This window comes from Cavia porcellus, unplaced genomic scaffold (assembly GCF_034190915.1).
Source record: "Cavia porcellus strain 051 isolate PalLab524CR breed Dunkin Hartley unplaced genomic scaffold, mCavPor4.1 scaffold_1, whole genome shotgun sequence".
In the NCBI taxonomy this organism is placed as follows: domain Eukaryota; kingdom Metazoa; phylum Chordata; class Mammalia; order Rodentia; family Caviidae; genus Cavia; species Cavia porcellus.
This window is the reverse complement of record NW_026947484.1, coordinates 216,269,502-216,289,318: the sequence shown is the minus strand read 5'-3', so window position 1 is coordinate 216,289,318 and position 19,817 is coordinate 216,269,502. Positions and strand designations below refer to the sequence as shown.

Below are 19,817 nucleotides of genomic sequence, written 5' to 3'. Positions count from 1 at the left end.
AAAGTTACATTTGTCTGGTGATTGAAGAGAAGTATAATAATATATAGTCTGCTGCCCAGCCTCTCATCAGTCAATAGCAGGAGTCTGAATTCCTTCCTGCTCTGTAAAGTTTCAAACACATCGCATGTTCTCTGCTCCGCCTAACTGCTGTTACTCTTTCAAGTAACTCCTATACTTTGGTGCATGTGTACAAGGTATTAATCAAAAGATAAGTACTTTCCTGAATGTGACTTATGGAAACATTCTTTTTATGGCTCCCACTTTCCCATAAAGGCTTTTTGTAAATATTAATATGGATTGTTTTCTTCCCCTTTTTGTGTCAGCTTAACCTGTTCATGTTCACAGCCCTTGTTTAGTTGGATTTAGTTATTACCAAGTGCAGTGTGTTTTTTTGGTGCTTGTATGTGTTTATAACATATTTATATTTTACTTTGGATTGGCTTAAGTTTACTTACATATAAACATAAAACTTGAATGAAATGAATTTAATAGATAAATCTCTAATACTTTGTATTGACATGTATCTCCACACATTTATTCTTTAAGTTCAGAAGTGTTTACAAAAGAATACATGTTGCGTGGTTTTGTAAGACAAAAATATTTATAATTTGAATCCCCTTATACATTGATGTTGTATGGTGGTTTAAAAACAATGTCAGAACCGTTGTAAATTCTTTATACTATAGGTTACTTATCTATGATGGCAGTTGTAATACTTGTAAGTAACTTGGAAAATGCATGTTAAGAAAAATGGTTTTCTCCCGATAATCTGCTGTGAAGTTCTATACCAATTTCACTACACTGTCTAAATTGGCTTTGTTCCATCTTGTTCTGTTGTATTTACTACCTTCAAAATAATACAAAATTTTAAAAAAGCAAAATGGTTTTCATCATTGATTGTATACATTATTATAGTGAAATGGCTATATTAAATCAGCCACACTTATTTAGTTTTTAAAAATTAGTGGAAAATGATCATTCTTTAATGTCTTTATAGATCCTGTAGATTTTACTTTCTTTAAAATGACCAAAAGGAAGTATGACTTTGCACACACATTATTTCCTACTAGAAAAAAATACTCACTTTTGGCACTTTTAACTCTTTTATTTATAGAAACTTTTGTTGCATTTTAGAAGGAATAAACTGCATTTAGTGTTTGAAGCAATAATATTTCACTGGTTAGTCATTTAAAAGAGGATCAAGAAAGTAGTGCTCTGAGGGAAACTAAATTGTGAACATTTGTGTAACACATTAATTCGTGTGTTTCTGCCGACCGGACTTGAGTTACTACCACAGTAGCCCGACGTTTTTGTATGTACCCTCTTCCCTTTTGCCTGTGTGCTGCCTGCTCTCTCCCTTTAAGTGTTTTTTGCCTCCCTTTATAATAAACAGGTAGAAAACGTTTTAGTTTCAAGAGCAAAGGGACAAGAGAGTACCTGTCTTAAGTTTTTATTTGTGCCAACATAGACATACTTTGTAGTAGGCCATCTGGACCGAGAGGATTTCCTCAGAATGTCAAGTATGTCGTGAGATTTAGAGAGCTGGGGTTTGCTTGGAACTATGTGGGAAGGCAGCAGGCAGCAGACAGAAATGATTTATATTGCTTGTAACATAGGTGGCAAGGCTAGAAGACAGCTCCACTGATCTCACTTCAGTGTCTTCCTTCCTGGGAATTCAGATTGATCCACCAGCTTTACTTCTGGTAACCAAAGAAGTCTGAGGCCTGTGAAATAAATCTTGATACCTTATTTCACTCTACTCCTTTAAATGCATGTATCAATAATGGCATACATACTGGACTGTGTTTTTAAAGGCTATTCAAAACTGTACTTAGTTTATTAACAAGTATATTCCCTTTGAGAGGGCAGAATAGGCTTTGTTCAACTTGATCACTCCCCACCCCACTCCAAAAAAGAAAACTGGTTGTGAATATAATACATATTATTCTTGAAGGGAAAAAATTAAAGCAGTAGCTTTTAATAGAAAACAGTTTTAAAAATGCATCTTGAGTAATAGTGAATCAGAACTTTAAAGTCTTGCTTCTATAAATTCTAATAGAAAACTATTTAAAAACCGAATTTTCTGAGTATCTGGTTTTTTACTGTTAATTTAAGTAAGTCTTTGAAAAAAAGATTTATTTAAATATGAGTGAATCAGAGTGATAGAAAAAAGTTCTTTTTATCATGCCCAGGGTACAGTAGTAAAATGATTTTTCATTCCTTCCCTTTTTAACATTTCTAACTTATGCAAGTAAATGAATTTTAATTTAATTAGTTAATTAATTATTGTTGATACTGGGAATTGAATTCAGGACCTCACGCTTGCCAAGCTGGTGCTTATGCTGCTGAGCTATATTCCTAGCCCTACGTGAATTTTAGTAAGAACAGTTTACAGGAAAGAAACATGCTTAATTTAAAAAAAATACTTTTGTTATTTCATTGAAGCCAGAAATTAGTCTTATTTTTCATATAATCTTATTGTTAGCTGGAGGCAGTTGTTTACTAATGAAATAAAATGTCCAGTGTTTAAATACCTTACATAGTTAAAACTTTTTCAAAAGAAAATTTTTACTTTGAAAGTAGAGTATTAAGATAAATAGGAAACAATTTCTATATATCTCCATGTTTGCTGTTGAATTTTTGAATATATTTTCTTATAGTTCATTATCAAAACTAAATTTTAACTGTTACAGAATACATAGTACATTGAGTTATTGTTAGAGTACTTAAATATTTCTGTTTTCATGTCAGTATTAGAAAATAGCCTACTCCAGTTTAGAACCAATGAGTAATTTGAGTTGCTAAATGCCATCTTGTGCCAGAATTCACTGATATGACTAATCAGTTGTATGTGTTTTGTCTTGGTGAGTAATGAGGCTCTTAGATGCATTATATTGGCTTTTGTGTTTTCCAGTCTGAGAATATTTGTTTTTTTAACTTTTTTTTTTTTTTTAATCGGTACCGGGGGTCGAACTCATGACCGCCTGCTTGCAAGGCAGGTACTTATGCCGCTGAGCTAAATCCCCAGCCCCTGAATATTTCTTTTTAATATCGTGATGATAATTATAATTTTATAGAGATATTTTTATTCACTATGTATAAAATCTGCCATAAAGATAAATAAATATGAGCTGAGCACAGTGTTAGACCGAAGCTAGAGAATCATTATGAGTTCAAGGGCAGCCTGAACTACAGGGTGAGATCCTATCACAAAAGGGAGGGGGGGAGAGAGGGAGGGAGGGAGGGAGGGAGGGAAAAAGGAAAGAAAGAAAGAAGAAAAAAAGAAAAGGAAAGAAAAGAAGAAGAAAAACACTTTAGTCATTTGTAGGAAAATGAATGTACTTTGAGACCATAATGTTGGGGGATCAGTAAGTTAGAGACACAGGCTTAAAAATCACATGATTTCACAAGGCAAAATAAAAGATAATAGGAAACAGGTAGATAGATCTTTTGCAGAAGATGAAGACCAAGAGATGGAGAACAGGAGGGGAAGATGAAAAAGGTTCTGAATTAAGGATGTGTTCTGTACATGTACCACCTCCCCATGATGAATATAACCGTTGTGTACTGCAAACATGTGCATACTAATAAAAACTTTAAAAATCTATAAATTTACCAAACTTGTACTGAAAATGTAGGTAAATTATTAAAATAGATTTTTATCACAGCCTATTATGCTTTTTTTAATGAAAAAATAATGTAAATTTCATTTACAGTGGGTTTTTGTGTAGAAAATTCACCTAAAATAAAACTATCTTCTGAGGTCCCACTTTCCAGAAATTTACCCCTAATCTCTCAACATTTTGTATGTTTCAGTATGGATACACAGTTCTGCAAAGATAGAATTAAGTACTATTAATGTTGCCTGGCAGTGTTTTTCATCATAGTATGTTGTATCTGCTAAACTTGATTATTGTTACAAATATATGCCATCCTTTTTAAGGATTATATAGTGTAACCATTTATTTGATCAATTTCCTAATGATAGTCCTTTTGGCAAGTACTTTTTTTTTTTTTTTTTTTTTTTTTTGTCTTTTTCCTTTTTTATCGGTACCGGGGATCGAACTCACAACTGCCTGCTTGCAAGGAAGGTGCTTATGCCGCTGAGCTAAATCCCCAGCCCCTCATTTTTTAAAGTATAAACAATGCATATTATGTTATTAGTTTCTCATGGTTTTTACTCATATTGCCTTCTCTAATGTTGCAGTCTAATATTCTGTCACCATTCTCTCCAATAAACGTTTCCCAGTGTCCCATCTAGTATTTTATAAGGAGAGATCAGAGATAATTTTAAATATTCTTATGAATCATATTGGTACAGGAGAATTAAAATTAAATGTCAGATGTGCCAAGTTCATGTCCTCTGAAATCAGAATGCAATCCAAGGGACGAAGGATGTTAAGAGTAGGAAAGATTTATTGAGAGATAGCTCCTGAACGACAGGAAGGGTCCTGAAAATTGGTTGTCACTGAGGCCCTTTGTCAGGAGTAATTTATCCAGCAAAGTCACAGTGTGGGTACAATGTGGGTCAAATTACACTCAACCGATAGGATTACAAGTACTGTACAGCTGCTTAGCTAATATTGATTCAGTAGGGAAATGGGTCATACAGCAAAGGCACATGGAAAAAACAAAGACATTTTTGGGAAAGGAGGGGTCCAGATACTCCGGTCACCCACCTGGGTGACTTGATGCCTAGCTGGACTTTCTGAGCCAGCTGGTGCTAATTACAGTACAATTCCAAGTTACTGCTTATCCTTGAGGGAGGCGTGTGGGCCTGGACATTGCATTTTTACCTTGAGGTCTGACCTTCAGATGCACCTCCAGCCACAATTCTGATGTCTGCTTTTTCACTGACTTCCTGGAGATCTTGGTCCCTCTCTGACTGTATATATATTAATTCCTATCTAATTTAGCTGCCTATATAATATATGCTTTTTATTTTAGTTTAGTTTAATTTTGTTTTTTGAGATGGGCTCTTGCTATGTAGTTGAGGCTGGTCTGGAACTATGTTGTACTGGACAGCTTCAAACTGGAGGTAGAATAGCTCACATATTATATTTGAAACCAGAAACCAACAACAGAAACATAATTACAATACAGTAACTTTTTCTCTGTTTTCCTATTGTCTTTTAGTTTGTATTTGTATTTTATTTATATGTTAACTTTTCATGTAAGGGAAGCCATGTGATGATGTTCAAGCTGCATCTATTTTTCTAAGATGATTCAAGCTTATCTTTAAGGCAGAGTAATACTTTGTTGTGTATAAATACCATATTTTCTGTACTCATTCATCTGTTGATGGCTATATAAACTCAAGATTTAGCTCTTATAAATTGTGCTGCTATAGACATGGATATACATACATCATACCATATGTGTTTAATTCTTTTTTAAGTGATTGTTTTTTATATGGTGTTTAGGAGCTCCTTATTTATAAGAGATGTATATGTTTTCTGTTCTAAAATTTTCATAATTTTGCCTTAAGTTCTGCAATCTGTATTTGGATTTTGTTTTTATATGTCATGAAGATAGGAGTTTTAACATATACCTTATTTAAACTGATTTTTTAAGCTGACTGGCTAATTTCATCCATCTATCTCCACATTCACTGTTCATTTCTGTTCCAGTACCCCTCTGTGGTTTTCAGAATTTATTTTTTCATTCCAGAATTTCTCTCTTTTTAAAATAATTTTTTGTTCACATTTCTACTTATTTCATTTTTTTTTTCCTGAGATTTCCACTATTTCCTTGTTTCATGGAGCATGATTAAGGTAGTTGCTTTAAAGTAATTTTTGCTAATCCCACTGTCATTCCATGCTTGTTGTTTGATGTTTTTTCCATTGATGTTATTTTAGGTTTTTCTGCTTCTTTCAGTATCAGTTAATTTTGAATTATCTTCTGAACATTTTGTATATTGTGAGACTTTGGCCATATTAAAATCTTTTGGAGAATGTTGATGATACTGTTTTTCTCAGGCAGTCAGTTCTATTCAGACCACAATTCCTGACCTGTGTACTCCAGGCTCCAATGACAGTTTAATTTTAAAAGATTTTCCAAGGCTATTCTTGTCAGCCTTGCATGTGAACTATTCATGGGCCAGCCTGGGACCTGGGCGCTCTTCTGCATCCATTTAGCTCTCAAAGCCACTGCTGCATTGATTCCAGGTGTTGTTGTGTATCTGCAGTTTAGAGCATAGACCTTAGGCTTTGTGGCTTCCCTTCTTTATCTCCCCTCCTCTGTAATGTGCATGCTGAGGCTCTCATGGATCCCTTCCCATGTGCTCTTGCTGAAGCTGCCTCTTTGCTGTATTGCTATCCACGTCGATGTGAAGCAGTGAGAGAAAAAGAATATACAAGGGAGCCCTTGCCCTTCTGGCCCTGAGCACCATTTCTGCCATGTATTATAGCTTCCTAACTGGCACTTGTGTGGTTTAGAGAATCAAAAGAGCTTTCCTTCGAGTCTTCTGACCGAAAAGAAAAGGGTTTTATTGGGAGCTTTTTGGTATGCAGTTGGAGGATTTCATTAGCTATTTCGTTTAAGCTGTATGATATGGAGGCCAGGGACCCACTACTATATGGATCCTTCAAAGTTTGATTTCCCCTTTCAGCTCATCTGTTCATATTTAGTCTTCAGAGACTGCAAATAATTGTTTTATGTACTCCTCCTAGAATATTTAATTGCACTGAGGGAAAGAGATGGGCTGTGAGCCAGGTATATTCTGACTCTTAACCATAATGAGAAAAACCCTGCCCTATATATTTTAATATCCTATTTATCCAGTAACAGTGGGGCAGTGGTACCTATCTAAAATCTGTGCATATGAGCCAAAAAAAAAAAAAAGTTCTGGGGGCTGGGGATTTAGCTCAGCGGCATAAGCGCCTGCCTTGCAAGCAGGCAGTTGCGAGTTCGATCCCCAGTACTGAGAAAAAAGAAAAAAAAAGTTCTGGGCAAATCATACTTTAAGACTTAAATGATCATAGAGCTTGGCAGTAGTTGGGTACCAGTAATGTTACTTCCTTCCTTTCTTTTTTTTCAATTTTAAAATTATGTCCTTTACTACCAAAAACGTTGATGTCCTTTAATTGTACAACTCATATATACATATTTGTGTATATGTGTGCATATATAAAAATACAAAATTATGTGTGTATATGTGTTATACATATAGTATTTTAAATAGAGTTCCCCATTTCAAAGACCATTTTTTCTTCATATAAACAATTTAGAAAGTTTAGTTAATTTAATTAACTAATTAAACAACTAATTTAATCCAGTTAAATTAGAAGAAAGCACAACCTTAGAACAGTGGTGGCATACCTACAGCATCCATGCCACACTGGGCTGTTTGTCTAATCAGGCTTTAAAAGGTTTGCCACAACTGCCCTAAAAAGTCGTGAATCCTAACTGTAAAACTATAAACAGAAAAGGTATAAAGGAGGATTGTATTCCAATATTTAGTTATCCAATTAGAATTATAGCCTCTGGGACATTATTTTATTAGAGTTCTTAACAGTACAGTAATTAATACACTAAAACAGAAACTGAATCATCAAAAGTGATTACATTTACTGAGCATAGTTGATAGAGCACACGAGTAATCACAGCATTTCGAAGGCTGAGGCAGGAAGATTGCCAGAAGTTTAAGACCAGTCTGACGCTACTACATAGCAAGGTCCTGTCTCAACAACAACAGCAGCAACAAACAACATCAGTCCTGCTTAAAGATGAAGAAATTCAGGCACAGAAGCTAAAATAAATAGTATTTAAGATTATGTAACTAATATGGAACCAAAATTTGCAGTCTGAATTTTTTAAAAAAAAAAAAGCGTTTCTTTGAATATCAGCACTTCCCAATGATTGTCACTGAAGTACCACTGAAGACAGAAGAGTGTATGTGTGGATTCCTGGGAGATTTGTTGGAATACATTCAGTATCATCACTTATTGTTCCATAATGTAATAATGATAGGGTTTTTTTTTTTTAAACGCTGAGGTTGTGTTGTTTTGTTAATTCAAACTTAGAATTAAATTGTGTAGAAGATCCATGGCATACTATTTCAGTATGGGAAAAATGGCATACTATGCCATAGTGTCTGAATGACTGAGCCGATGTAAACCGTCTACTCTAGTCCAAACAACTTCTACATTAGATTATCTAGCATTTCCTCAGTACAATCTAATGCTGCTTCTTAGTTATTTCCCCTGAATTTTTCTGCTTGTAGTAAATAACCAATAGCAGTAATCTTTCTGTTCATCTGAGATTCTAATTGACTCAGCAAATAATGTACTCTGTATTAGGTATGTGCTTTAATAGAACCACTACCTTTTATTTTTTTGTTTTTAAAAAGAGAGATTAGGATATTAAAGGGAGAAAAGTAGCAGCAAATCTTTTTGCTTACTATATAGCAGTATTGCCATTTGTGGGGATTGGGAGAGTTTAATAATAATGACATAAATCAAGAAGTCAGGCATGGTGGCATATAGTTCTAATCTCAGCACTCCATAGGCTGAAGCAGAAGGATTGTGGTAAGTTTGAGGCCATTTCACAGGCTACGTGCAAGACCATCTCAAAGAAACAAACAAATGGAAGTTAAGAGTTGCTTTCTAACCGGGCACAGTGGTACATGCCTGTAATCCCAGCACTTGGGAGGCTGAGGCAAGAAGATTGCCACAAATTCAAGCCCAAACTGGAGTACACAGTAAGTTCAAGATCAGCCTAGACTACACAGCGAGACCCTGTCTCAGAAAACTAATTTGAGGGTTGTAGGGACAAAACTAAACAGCATTTTCCAATCAGTGCTGAAGAAAGCATGTGATGGTTCTCTGATACAGAAAGCAGAATAAGAAAGATTACCTTTTTTGGTTTCATAGAGAAGTATGATCATTATTTGATAATTAAGAAGGATAGCTTGTTCTCTTACAAGTGTCAGATATATTTACAATATCATATATTTAGGCATCATTTAGATGAGAAAATCAATTAAGCCAATGGTATAAAAAAGGGTAAATAGACCATCAGAAGAATTTTTTGTTGTTTTAAATTATTTGACAAATTTAAAACTTATTTTAAATTAGTTACAGTATTTATGAAAATCTTTATAGATGTTAATCAGTGTGAACATGGAGTTGTTTTAATTTTTGTCATATTTTAAGAGGCTTATCTGGTATAATTTTTGTTACCAAAAAAAGTTTCTTTCTCAAAAAATTTATTTTTAAAATATTTTGCCTTATTTTTCAGATGATAGCATTTCTGCTGCAAGTACTTCTGATGTTCAAGATCGCCTATCAGCTCTTGAGTTACGAGTTCAACAGCAAGAAGATGAAATCACTGTGCTAAAGGCAGCTTTGGCAGATGTTTTGAGGCGTCTTGCTATCTCTGAAGATCATGTGGCCTCGGTGAAAAAATCAGTCCCAACTAAAGGTAATTAAATGTATTATAAAATGCCAAGTCTTGGGGCTGGGGATTTAGCTCAGCGGCATAAGTACCTGCCTTGCAAGCAGGCAGTCGTGAATTCGATCCCTGGTACCGATTAAAAAAAAAAAATACCAAGTCTTGCTTTTTGCAACATTTTCTTTGAAAAGTAAAATTGACAATATAAAATTGTTTTTTCTTTTGAATTACTTATAATTTATTTCTTTATTCTCAAGAAATCCTGCGAGTCTGTTCATTTATTTTTGATACCAGGGATCAAATTCACAACCTCTTACTTGCCAGGCAGGTGCTTGTGCCACTGAGCTAAACTCTTGGCGTTCTTTATTATTTTAAATTGGGAAATTTTGTGTAATATCATACATTGCACTTACAGCTCTTACATCATACTATTTGTATGAAGTTAGACTGTCCCAATTGGATAATATATTTGCTGAGATAACAGATTTTCTAAACCTTTATTTCTCCCATTCTGTCCTAAACCTAACAAGTAGATTCTCATATATTTAAAATCAATTCTGTTTTTATAGAAACATGCCTAGAATGATTATAGTTTAAGAAGCTTTGTCCTAAGCTCTTTGTAGTCATTAAACAGATGCCTGTAAAAACGAACTTAAACTCTGCAGCATATTGCCAACTGTAGTACAATGGGGATTGTAACTTCCAGATAACTGGGAGTTTTCAAGGTTGAAAGATACAGTCCTTAAGACCTCATGCAGAGTTTAAAGCAGGACCTTTTTCTTCCTTCAGCCGCCAAGAAAAGATTTGAAATTCTTCCAGAGATTAATCAACCATTTGAATATCATTTCACATCTTTTACCAAATTCTTGGTAGACTAAGTACTGGCATGATTATCTTTATTTCAACAATGGGAAAAGTGAGGGTGTGCATTTTTCATCTTGCAGTAATATGTAAATATAATGAGGTTTCTGCATATCTCCCAGATTCTGATTAATCAGGATATAGGAAGCAGATCTGGAAGAAAGATTGTAAATGTAGGTTTTGCATGTTGTGTTTGGGATGTACATGGCATATGAATATATACATGCAGATATCTGAATGTAGGTTTAGTACTCATGTAAGTTTTGATTGGCAAAAAGAATTTGGGACTTTTGGGGTTATGAGTGAGAGTTAATCAATAGAAGGAGATTTTAAAATGAGAAGAAAGCCTAACATAGTTCCATCTGGGAACTCCAGCGTTGCAGCATAACAAGTGATTCATGTTGTCAGCTGCTGCAGAGAGGTCAGATAAACCAAAGGCTGAGAAGTGATCAAAACATCTTCAGAAGCTATTTTAGTGGAGTATTGGGATTGAAAATCAAACTCTATTGTTTTGAGAAAAATTGTGGAATGTTTCAGGGGCAAATACAGCCAGTCTTTAAAAACTGGAGTGGGGAAGATTGGTATTGTCTAGAAGAGTATGATAAATTGAAGGCCAGTTTTAATTTGTAGTTTTTGTTTTTATTTTTTATTTTTGGTTCTGGGAGTCAAACTCTGGGCCTACAGAAGTGCTTGCCACTTAGCCACATCCCTAGCCTCTTAAAAATTTTTATTTTTAAAGATATTACAGATTTATTGAGGACAGAAAGACAATAGAGAGGAAATGACATTGGGGATGGGTAGTAATTGGTGAAGCAACATTTCTAAGAACTTGAAGCAATTTTAGAACAGGTGGGAAGCTATTAATCTTAGAAGTAAAACTACTATTTGAGGTAGAATTGAGAGGTAAAGCTCACAGAGGTCCAAATACTCAGTTATTGAGGCTAGAAGTTTCAGGCCTTTTTACAAGGAGATAATGATAACTCCTAGAGGTTACAACTGATTTTGGGTGATGGAAAAGAAGAGATTCAATATTTGGGCTGTTTACAGTGGAGGATGGAAAACCATAAATACATGGAAGAGAAGCTGAGTGACCCCGAGAATACGGAGATGAGAAACTGGTGGGGAAGAATGAGGGAGCAGTCTTGCTTTGCTTCTTTTACCTCTGTTCTTCAAGCATCCTGGGCCTAGGGGTTCCTAGCGGAGAAGTAGACAAGGGCAGAATTAATTTTTTCCATTAATGGTGGTAAGGTGAATGTGACAAGGGATAAGGTGCTTGGGAGTTTGACAAAAGGCTTTTTGTAGGAACTATTTTTGAATAATATTTTATTGTGTTTTTACTTTTTTTGTTTTTTTAACTCTGAAGACTCAGCTAGGAAAAAAACTGGTTTTCCTAAGAGATTTTTAGAGTTAAAGTAGAGTGAGGAACCAAGTCAGTTAACATGTATGGGCAAAGCTTCATGAAGAAGGAAGAACAAGTTTATTACACATGTATGTTACAATATATGTTACGTACACAGAGATTCTACCCCCAAAAATCTATGCACACGTCATGAAAAGAAAAAAAATTGTATATTGTAATACTAAATATATTGAGACATAAGATTAATACAAGTTAACTTTGGCCTCTCCAATCACAAGATATACTCAAAAGTGGTGGTCATTAGCTTCCAGATATTTATTATTGGTACAGCAAAATGCTGCTTAGGTAACCTTGGTCATTAAGGCTGCTGCACATCGGTTTTTAATCTTTAATTCTCTAAGGGCGGGCAGTGTAAAGGATTTTCTGCAATCTAAGACATCCTCTAGTTTCCCCATGTGACGATAAAACCATGTGGTGAAAACACATCCTCAGCTTGACTCTATCTGAAGTCCTGCAGTAGAAAGAGATGTAATATTTGCTTGCTAGTGGAAATATTTTTAAATGTATTCTTTAATTGATACATAGTAATCATACATATTTGTAGGATATTGTGTGTATGTATACACATACTTGTCACCTCAGACATTTAGCATTTGTCATTTCTTTGTATTGGAAACATTTAAAATCCTCTCAAGGCCATTTTGAAGTAACTATTTGCTGTCATAATTACTCTCCTGTGCTACAGATCATTTGAAGCGTTCCTCCCATCCCTTCTTACTTTACCCTTCCCAGGCTCTGGGAAGCACTATTCTTTTTAACTTTTTAGCTTCTGCATACACGTGAGAACATTCAGTGTCTTGCTGTGCCTTGTATACTCCACTTCATAGCCTCCTGTTCCACCCATGTTGCTGCAAATTAAAGAATTTCATTTGTGATTGAATAACATTCCACTGTAGGTTTCTGTACCACATTTTCTTTAGCTGTTGGGAATGGTGCTGCCTTAAACATTCGAGTGCAGCTGTTTCCCGGTATATTGATTTCATTTATTATGGCCACACACCTAGTAGTGGAAATGCTGGGTCGTATGGCAACTTTTTTGAGGAACTTCCGAACTGTTTTCCCCAATGGCTATACTAACAAACAATTTTCCCCTGAAGTTTTATTTACAGGATACTTTTAGTGAAGAAAATCCTGAAATATTTAAATATTCAAAGGCTGCTTTTAAAAAAAAATATTCCACAGGTAAACCACATATTATATAACGGCACATCAGTTAGCACCTACCTCTCAGTGTCATGAGATACCGTTAAATAACTTTAGTTCTGTTTCCCAGCAACAAGTTGTCCTTTCTAATCCTGTTCTGGTATTTTTACTCATAATTTCTTTGTCTCTAAAGTTACAGCGCAGTTCACTTGGTTAGTGGCTGTTCAGTGGAGAATCATTGTCCTCAGTTCTGGAGCAGCAGAGCCACCTGGGGCTGTTACACTGAGAGGCTTCACTGTCGGCATCTGTGTGTCTCCTAAAAAGATCGAATGTCAGCAGCTTTAACATTAAACAGGACAAATACATTAACGGTATAAAAATGTGGAGTAGTTTAAGCAAAGTATTTTCAAATAAATGAGATTTTCATAAACCTCTTAAAATGCAGTTATTTTATAGGGATTTGTATTCCTTCAATTATAAAAAGTTTCTTATACTGTAAACAGTTCTGTCTCATGTACAAATTTTTTACTCCCCTATGAAATTAAATTTTTAAGTACAGTCAGTTCACTATATCTGTGGTTCCCACATCTGTGGATTCAGCCAACTAAGGAATTAAAAATATTTGGGGGGAGGGGACTAACTGTGCTGTACATAATTCTTCTCTTGTCATTCCCTAAACAATATAGTTTAACACCTGTTTACATGATATATATATTGTAGTAGGTAATTTGAATAATATAGAAATGATTTAAGGTATACTAGAGTGTGCACACAGATTATAGGCAGATATTGCACCATTTTTATAAGCTTGAGCATTTATAGATTTTGGTGTCTGACTTTGGTGGGAGGGTACTCATGGAACCATTTTTTTCACAGATGTGGAGAACTAACTATTCACTTTCACAGAAATTATTGATAAGACAGTGATCAACTTATTTACATTTTCCAGATGATTTGTTCAGTAGAGTTCAGACTAAATAAACCCCAATGAATAGACAGGGAGAACTCTTTTATGAAGCTGTGGTCAGATATATCAACTTTACTGTTGGTAGAAACAGCTAATATATAGTTTTGCTGGGTGGTGGTGATGGGGGGTATGATTTGGCTTCAGGTATGAATGTTAATTGTGTGTGTATGTGCTAATGGGTGAATGAAATTTCTACTGTCACTTCAAGTAGTGGAGACATTAATTGCCAAAATCAGAAACACACCTAACTGATAATTTCAGTATATTTCTTTTTTAATCTTCTCCCATATGCCAGCAGTATTAAAAATTAAGCCTTATATTTTTTCTTCACTATATTGTGCCAGATACTTAACAAAAGGAACAAGTGTTACCGATAGCTTTTTAAGGTGGCCATTTAAATTTCTTGTATTTTTTTCTATCAGGGAATTCTTTCCTTTTCACACATTTGTTTGTAATTTATGCACCAGTTACAGCTGAATTCTTGCCAAAAAGGCTGTGGGGGTTACCTGTACTTTGGAACACAAAAGAAGGCCTGGGGAGAACTCTTTGGCAGTTTCAACTGCCAAGAAGACAAATTATGCTACAGCTGGTGCCTGGGAAACCCATTAAGACCTCTTGGGGGTGACTGAGTGAATGTTATTTGAGATTACAGCTCAGTGGCATTATGTGAAGACAAGCTATTAGTATACAGTTCTGTAGAAGTGAGAGTCTGATTTATCTGAAAGTATCAGTCAGTTATTAAAATGAGAAAACTTGATAACAAAGATAGGAAACATTTTAATTGTCACTTGAGAAATGGAAGAACCCAAAGGCAAAATTAAAATGTAGAGGGATCAGTTTTCTAAAAGAAACATTATGTAGAATCTGGGATACTATGAATGCACATATCTGTATCATTTGGCTCCTATCCCAAATAACATTAGAAAAAAGGCAGAGATTGTCATAGGTTTGTTGTAAAGGTCATTAATAAGTACAAGGTGTGATAGAAAATTACATTAAATATTTACATTATTAAAAAGTATACTACAGTAAAGACGTTGCCATCCCTTCTCTCACCCCACCCCACCCCCGTATTTATCACAGCGTTCTTGCCACTTTCTGAAGGAATTCTAGAGTCCTCTTGGAACATCTTTAGTTGTGCTGTCATGGCTGCCTCGATATGCTGAACTAATTCAAAATGTTTACTTTTCATAGTTATTTTGACTCTAGGGAAAGAGCCATAAAAATGAAGCTAAGACCAGTGAATAAGGTAGATGAGGACACACCATAATATTTTTATTTAACAGAAATTGCTATAAACAGTTGATCAATAAGGGGTAGTCAGAAAGTATGGTGGAAGCTCGAGTAAAATGTATTACAATAAAGCCCGCATTGCCACTACTCTCAAAATACTCTGCTTTGAACACACGTATCCCATTGTTCTTGGCAATCTGTCTTTTACTGTAAGCATTTTTGTTTTCAATTTAAACATTCAATATATTTTTTTGTCACCCCTTGCAAGTTTCGTTTATCGGAATGGAAGGTGTGACTCCTTGGTGTAACTGTTAAGCTAAAATGTCTGATGGCTGTGGGTAGAAGAGATGAGGGAGCCATTCCTTATTTTGACAGCACCTCAGGGATTTCTGAATTGTTCTTTGTAGATAGAAGAATACAGTCCAAGCAGCAGTTACCATTTACAAGGTGCCATTGCTCCCTGAGAATCAGATGCTTTTGTGATTTCTGCCAGGAATTGAAAGGATTAAGAGTACATCTTCCAGTGAGCCAAGAAGAGAAAGAAGTGTACAGCCAAATAGAGAAGATTAAATTTCACAGAAAACAATCTCATTTATTTTTCTCAAAAAATTAAGTAAATGACAGATTTAGGAAAGTAGCAGGGAGTTTGAAAATTAAATCAACGTGAGCTGGGCGTGGTGGTTCACGCCTGTAATCCCAGCACTCGGGAGGCTGAGGCAGGAGGATTGATGCAAGTTCAAGACCAGCCTGGGCTACAAAGAGAGCTCAAGGCCAGCCTGAACTGCATAGCGAGACCCTGTCTCAAAAAAGACAAAAAAAAAAAAAAAAAAAAGAAGAAGAAGAAGAAAGAAAGAAAATTAAATCAACAACAGAGGTATACAGTAGGAGCCATAGACCATATAATAGGAAACCTGAGGTAAATAAACAACTTTGAGTATCAGAGTTCTTCATTATGGACCATCCTTTGAGACCTTAGAAATTATTTCTTTTAAATGTTCTGATTTTTGTCTTTTCTTGGAATTATTTTAAAATTGTATTGTACATCTTTTTTTTTGACATTTGTATCTGTTGCTTCTTTGAGATAATAAGTGATTTCCAAGTAAGGACAATTTCTTAGTATCATAATATCGTATTGATAAACACTTTAGAATGCATAAAGAAGAAAATTACAGAAGCAGGAAGTTATGAAAAAGACATTACTGTTTTAAGGCCAGGTGTGGTGGCATCTGCCTGTAATCCCAGCACTGAAAAGGCTGAGGCTGCAAGTTCAAGGCCAGACTGCTACAGAGTGAGTTCTAGGCCAGTCTGAAACCTTATCTCTAAAAGATAGATAGGTAGATAGACAGATAGATAGATAGATAGATAGATAGATAGACAGACAGACAGACAGACAGATAGATAGATAGATAGATAGATAGAAAGTTGCTGCTTTAGAAGGAGGCATTGGGGAAAATGTAAGAATAAGTGAATCTTATAGAAATAGCAAGCAGTATTTCATATTACAAGCTTTGTAATATGCAAGTCTGTAGTATTCTGAAATTCATTAGTACAGTGAAATAAATGCTTAGCTCAGCAGCACAAGTGTCTGCAAGCAAATGCAAGGGTTAGGAGTTCGATCCCTGGTTTCAAAAAAATAATAATTTAATTAGCAAACAAAAGCATGTGGCAGAATTTTGCTTCCATTGCCAGACTCTGTATCAGATGATAAAGGTGACCATGGCCATCTTCCCATGCAAGCACAAATGCACCGTCTCCCAAATCATGAAACAAATTGTTCATAAATCAAGGTGCTACTGTATTTAGAGGGCTGGGGATTTAGCTCAGCGGCATAAGCACCTGCCTTGCTACTGTATTTAGAAACAATCAAGGAATATAAATATAAATATAACAATTAATATTCTTATGATAAAGTAAAATAAATATTTTCACTGACCTCCAGTTGTGACACTATGATATTTTCCACTGTGTTTAAAACTAAATTAGTAGGGCCTGGGATTTAACTCAGTGGCATAAAGCACCTGCCTGGCAAGCGCAAGGTCGTGAATTCAATCCCCGGTACCAGAACAAAACAAAACCGAAAAAAACCCAAAAACCTAAATTAGTGCTTTGTAGTGTACAGACTTTTAACCTAAATGTTTCTTACTTCAGTTTGGTTGCTGCTCAGAAATACAGTTCTTGATCCCTGGAAGTCACTGTTGTTTCTGGGTGATCGTCCGTTCTTTGAGAGGTTTATGGCTCTGGCTCTGTAATGCCCATGCCTGTGGGGAGATGTGTGTGTCTGCTTGGACACCTCACCCCAAACCCACACACTTGCTTGCATATGCAAGCACTTAAAGATGCATTCCAATTTTAAATCTGTGTAACTGCAGTAATCATTTTGGTTTCTTCCTAGTAAAGTTAATTACATGTTGAGTTTCAAAGAATGTACTTTGAAGACTTCTCAATTGAAAAACCTTCACCTGCACTTCCGTTTAATTTCTGACTCTGCTTTATTTTCTTAATCCATTTTGTCTGCCCTGGAAGAACATTCATACTTTCATTCAAATACTAACGGTTCTCAGTAGTAACAGTTACCTCAAATTAAACTGTAGGATTGAAAGTATCTACAAACCTTGACGATTTAGTGCTGTTCTCATGCCCCAATCTGATGAGATCCTAACTGTTGTCCTGGCATAATCCAAAACATCACTCTTTAGTAGACAGATTTATTCCTTTTATCTGTCACTTTTTCTAGAGTGGAATTTTTGTTTCATTGCCTACTTCAGTGTAACCTTCAGCATGTTAACCTTGCAGAAGTTTGATTGCTCCATCAATAAAATTTAGGGATGCTAATAGTAAATGTTTCAGGATTGTGATGCAAGATGAAAGGAGATAACAACTATCAAACAAGTATAAATACCTAGGATAATACCTAACACACAATAAGTGCTTGATAATTAATATATAACTATAGCACCTATAGATGAATAGCTATCTTTTTCCTTCAACTTTTTGTTTATTTTTGTTGTTTTGTTTTTTACCAGGGATCGAACTCATGACCTCACACTTTCCAAGCAGACACTTACAATTCTGAGCTAAACCGCCAGCCCCTCTTTCCTTCATCATTAAGTATACTGTTCACTGCATTAGATGCTGGACATAAAGAAATAAAAAATAGTTTTTTGTTCCCAAAGACCCTGAGGTAAAATGAGAAAAGCAAGCCAGTTGTTACAGAATTGCATTAGTGGTATTAGTAAAGTTACATTTAGGGTGCCCCAGGAGCACATACATACATGTTTAACTCAAATTGGAATTGTTTCTTTCCTGGAGAAGGTATCATCACTTGTTTACCTTCTTAGTCTTAAAGGCCACTTGTTGGTGCCAGTTCCCAAATTAAATGTATTCTAAATGTTAGAATTATGTATTTTCGAGATTGTTTTACTTATGTGTCCTTTACAGTTCATAAACGTAGCATATCCCAGAACTGAACTCATGATTTTGGAAAGTTATTGCTTAAAACTGTTTCTTCCTTTTGTTTTCATGCTACCTAGCTGTCATGTCAGGTTCTCATCACCGTACACCACTGTCCTAAAATGTTTGTATAACCGCTAAAGAAGTTTTCTTTAAAACAAAATCTGAGGTGTTTGCAGCGCTTAAAATTCTATAGTATTTGTTATCATCTAAGTCCTACCTTTCCTGTCAAGACCCTGTTCTCTTGTTCTACATTCTGGCCACATCAGTAAGCTCTTTTTCTCACGTGTGTGGACATACCCATTTCACTGTTCTATTCTGCCCTTTCCTTTGTACCTATTATAACAGGCTCCCATTATATCTTAGCAGCTACCTTTCAACTACTTCTTATTTTTTAAGACTTTGTTCTGTAATTCTGGAAAGCTTTCTAGAGCTTGTGTCCCTAATTTTCCTTACAGAATTGTGTCCTTTCTTTGTACTTTATTTACTTGATATTCCATTGTCCTCATTATTACTGTGTTTACTGTGTTTTCATTGTCACTGTGCATGTCCCCCAAGATTTTGAACTCCTTGGTGTCAGTGGTGGCCTTGTACCTCCAGAAGTGCAAGTTGAGGATTATGATTAAAGTCCTGAGTATATAATTAATGGATGGGTGGGTAATTGATATATAAAATATTAGTTTAGGCAAAGAGAGGTGATGACCATCTGCTGGGGGAAAGGCCTGTCCAGATGTGTGAGTGCAGAAAGAGTAAAAGTATGTAGCTTAGAGATTTAGAATAAACAAGCAAAGAGAACGAGGTTGAGATATTAGATAATAAGCCTTGACTGATACAGCTTGTAACAAAAATCTTTTATGCCTCGCTAAGAATTTTTGGCTTTATCTTGAAGGCACTGGAGAGCCATTAAAGAACTTTAAACTGAGGATTGACAGGTAGATTTAAGATGCATATCTTTTTGCATTTTAACATCTGATGATGTATCTTATAACTGATAGTCTTACAATTCTCTTAAGAAGCACTTGGTCCTTTCTAGTGTATTTCAAATAATGGTGTGTTACAATTGATCTCATTTTAATCTTGAAGGCAGATATAACGTGTTTTACTGTGATGATTCTGGCACAGTATAAAGAATGCCTTTTAGAACAGTGTAAAACTACAAGCAGAATAGTAATAAGCTGAACATACTCCAAAAGAGAAATTTGAGACGATGGGAAAGAATTCAGTTAGTCATTCTGATACTAAGTGCTTTCAATGTGGCAGCTCCAGTGCTAACAAAGCATGAAGGGTCCATACAGTAATCACAAACAGGCAGGGTATCCAGGTAGAATTACAGGTAATTGTAAGTGGTGA

General features: G+C 35.3%; 1 protein-coding gene across 7 annotated transcripts in view; it reads left to right on the top strand.

The window, feature by feature from the left end:
• The window catches only part of Eml4 (EMAP like 4), a 150,881-nt gene that overhangs the window by 61,777 nt on the left and 69,287 nt on the right, over window positions 1-19,817 (top strand). For 6 of the 7 annotated variants that reach the window (XM_063229321.1, XM_023566363.2, XM_013155892.3 and 3 more), the window contains exon 2: window positions 9,241-9,423. In XM_063229321.1, coding sequence (XP_063085391.1) covers window positions 9,241-9,423 — 183 coding nt within the window. Of the gene's footprint in view, window positions 1-9,240; window positions 9,424-19,817 lie in introns of those variants that run through there. The other variant, XM_063229323.1, reaches the window with a different exon arrangement.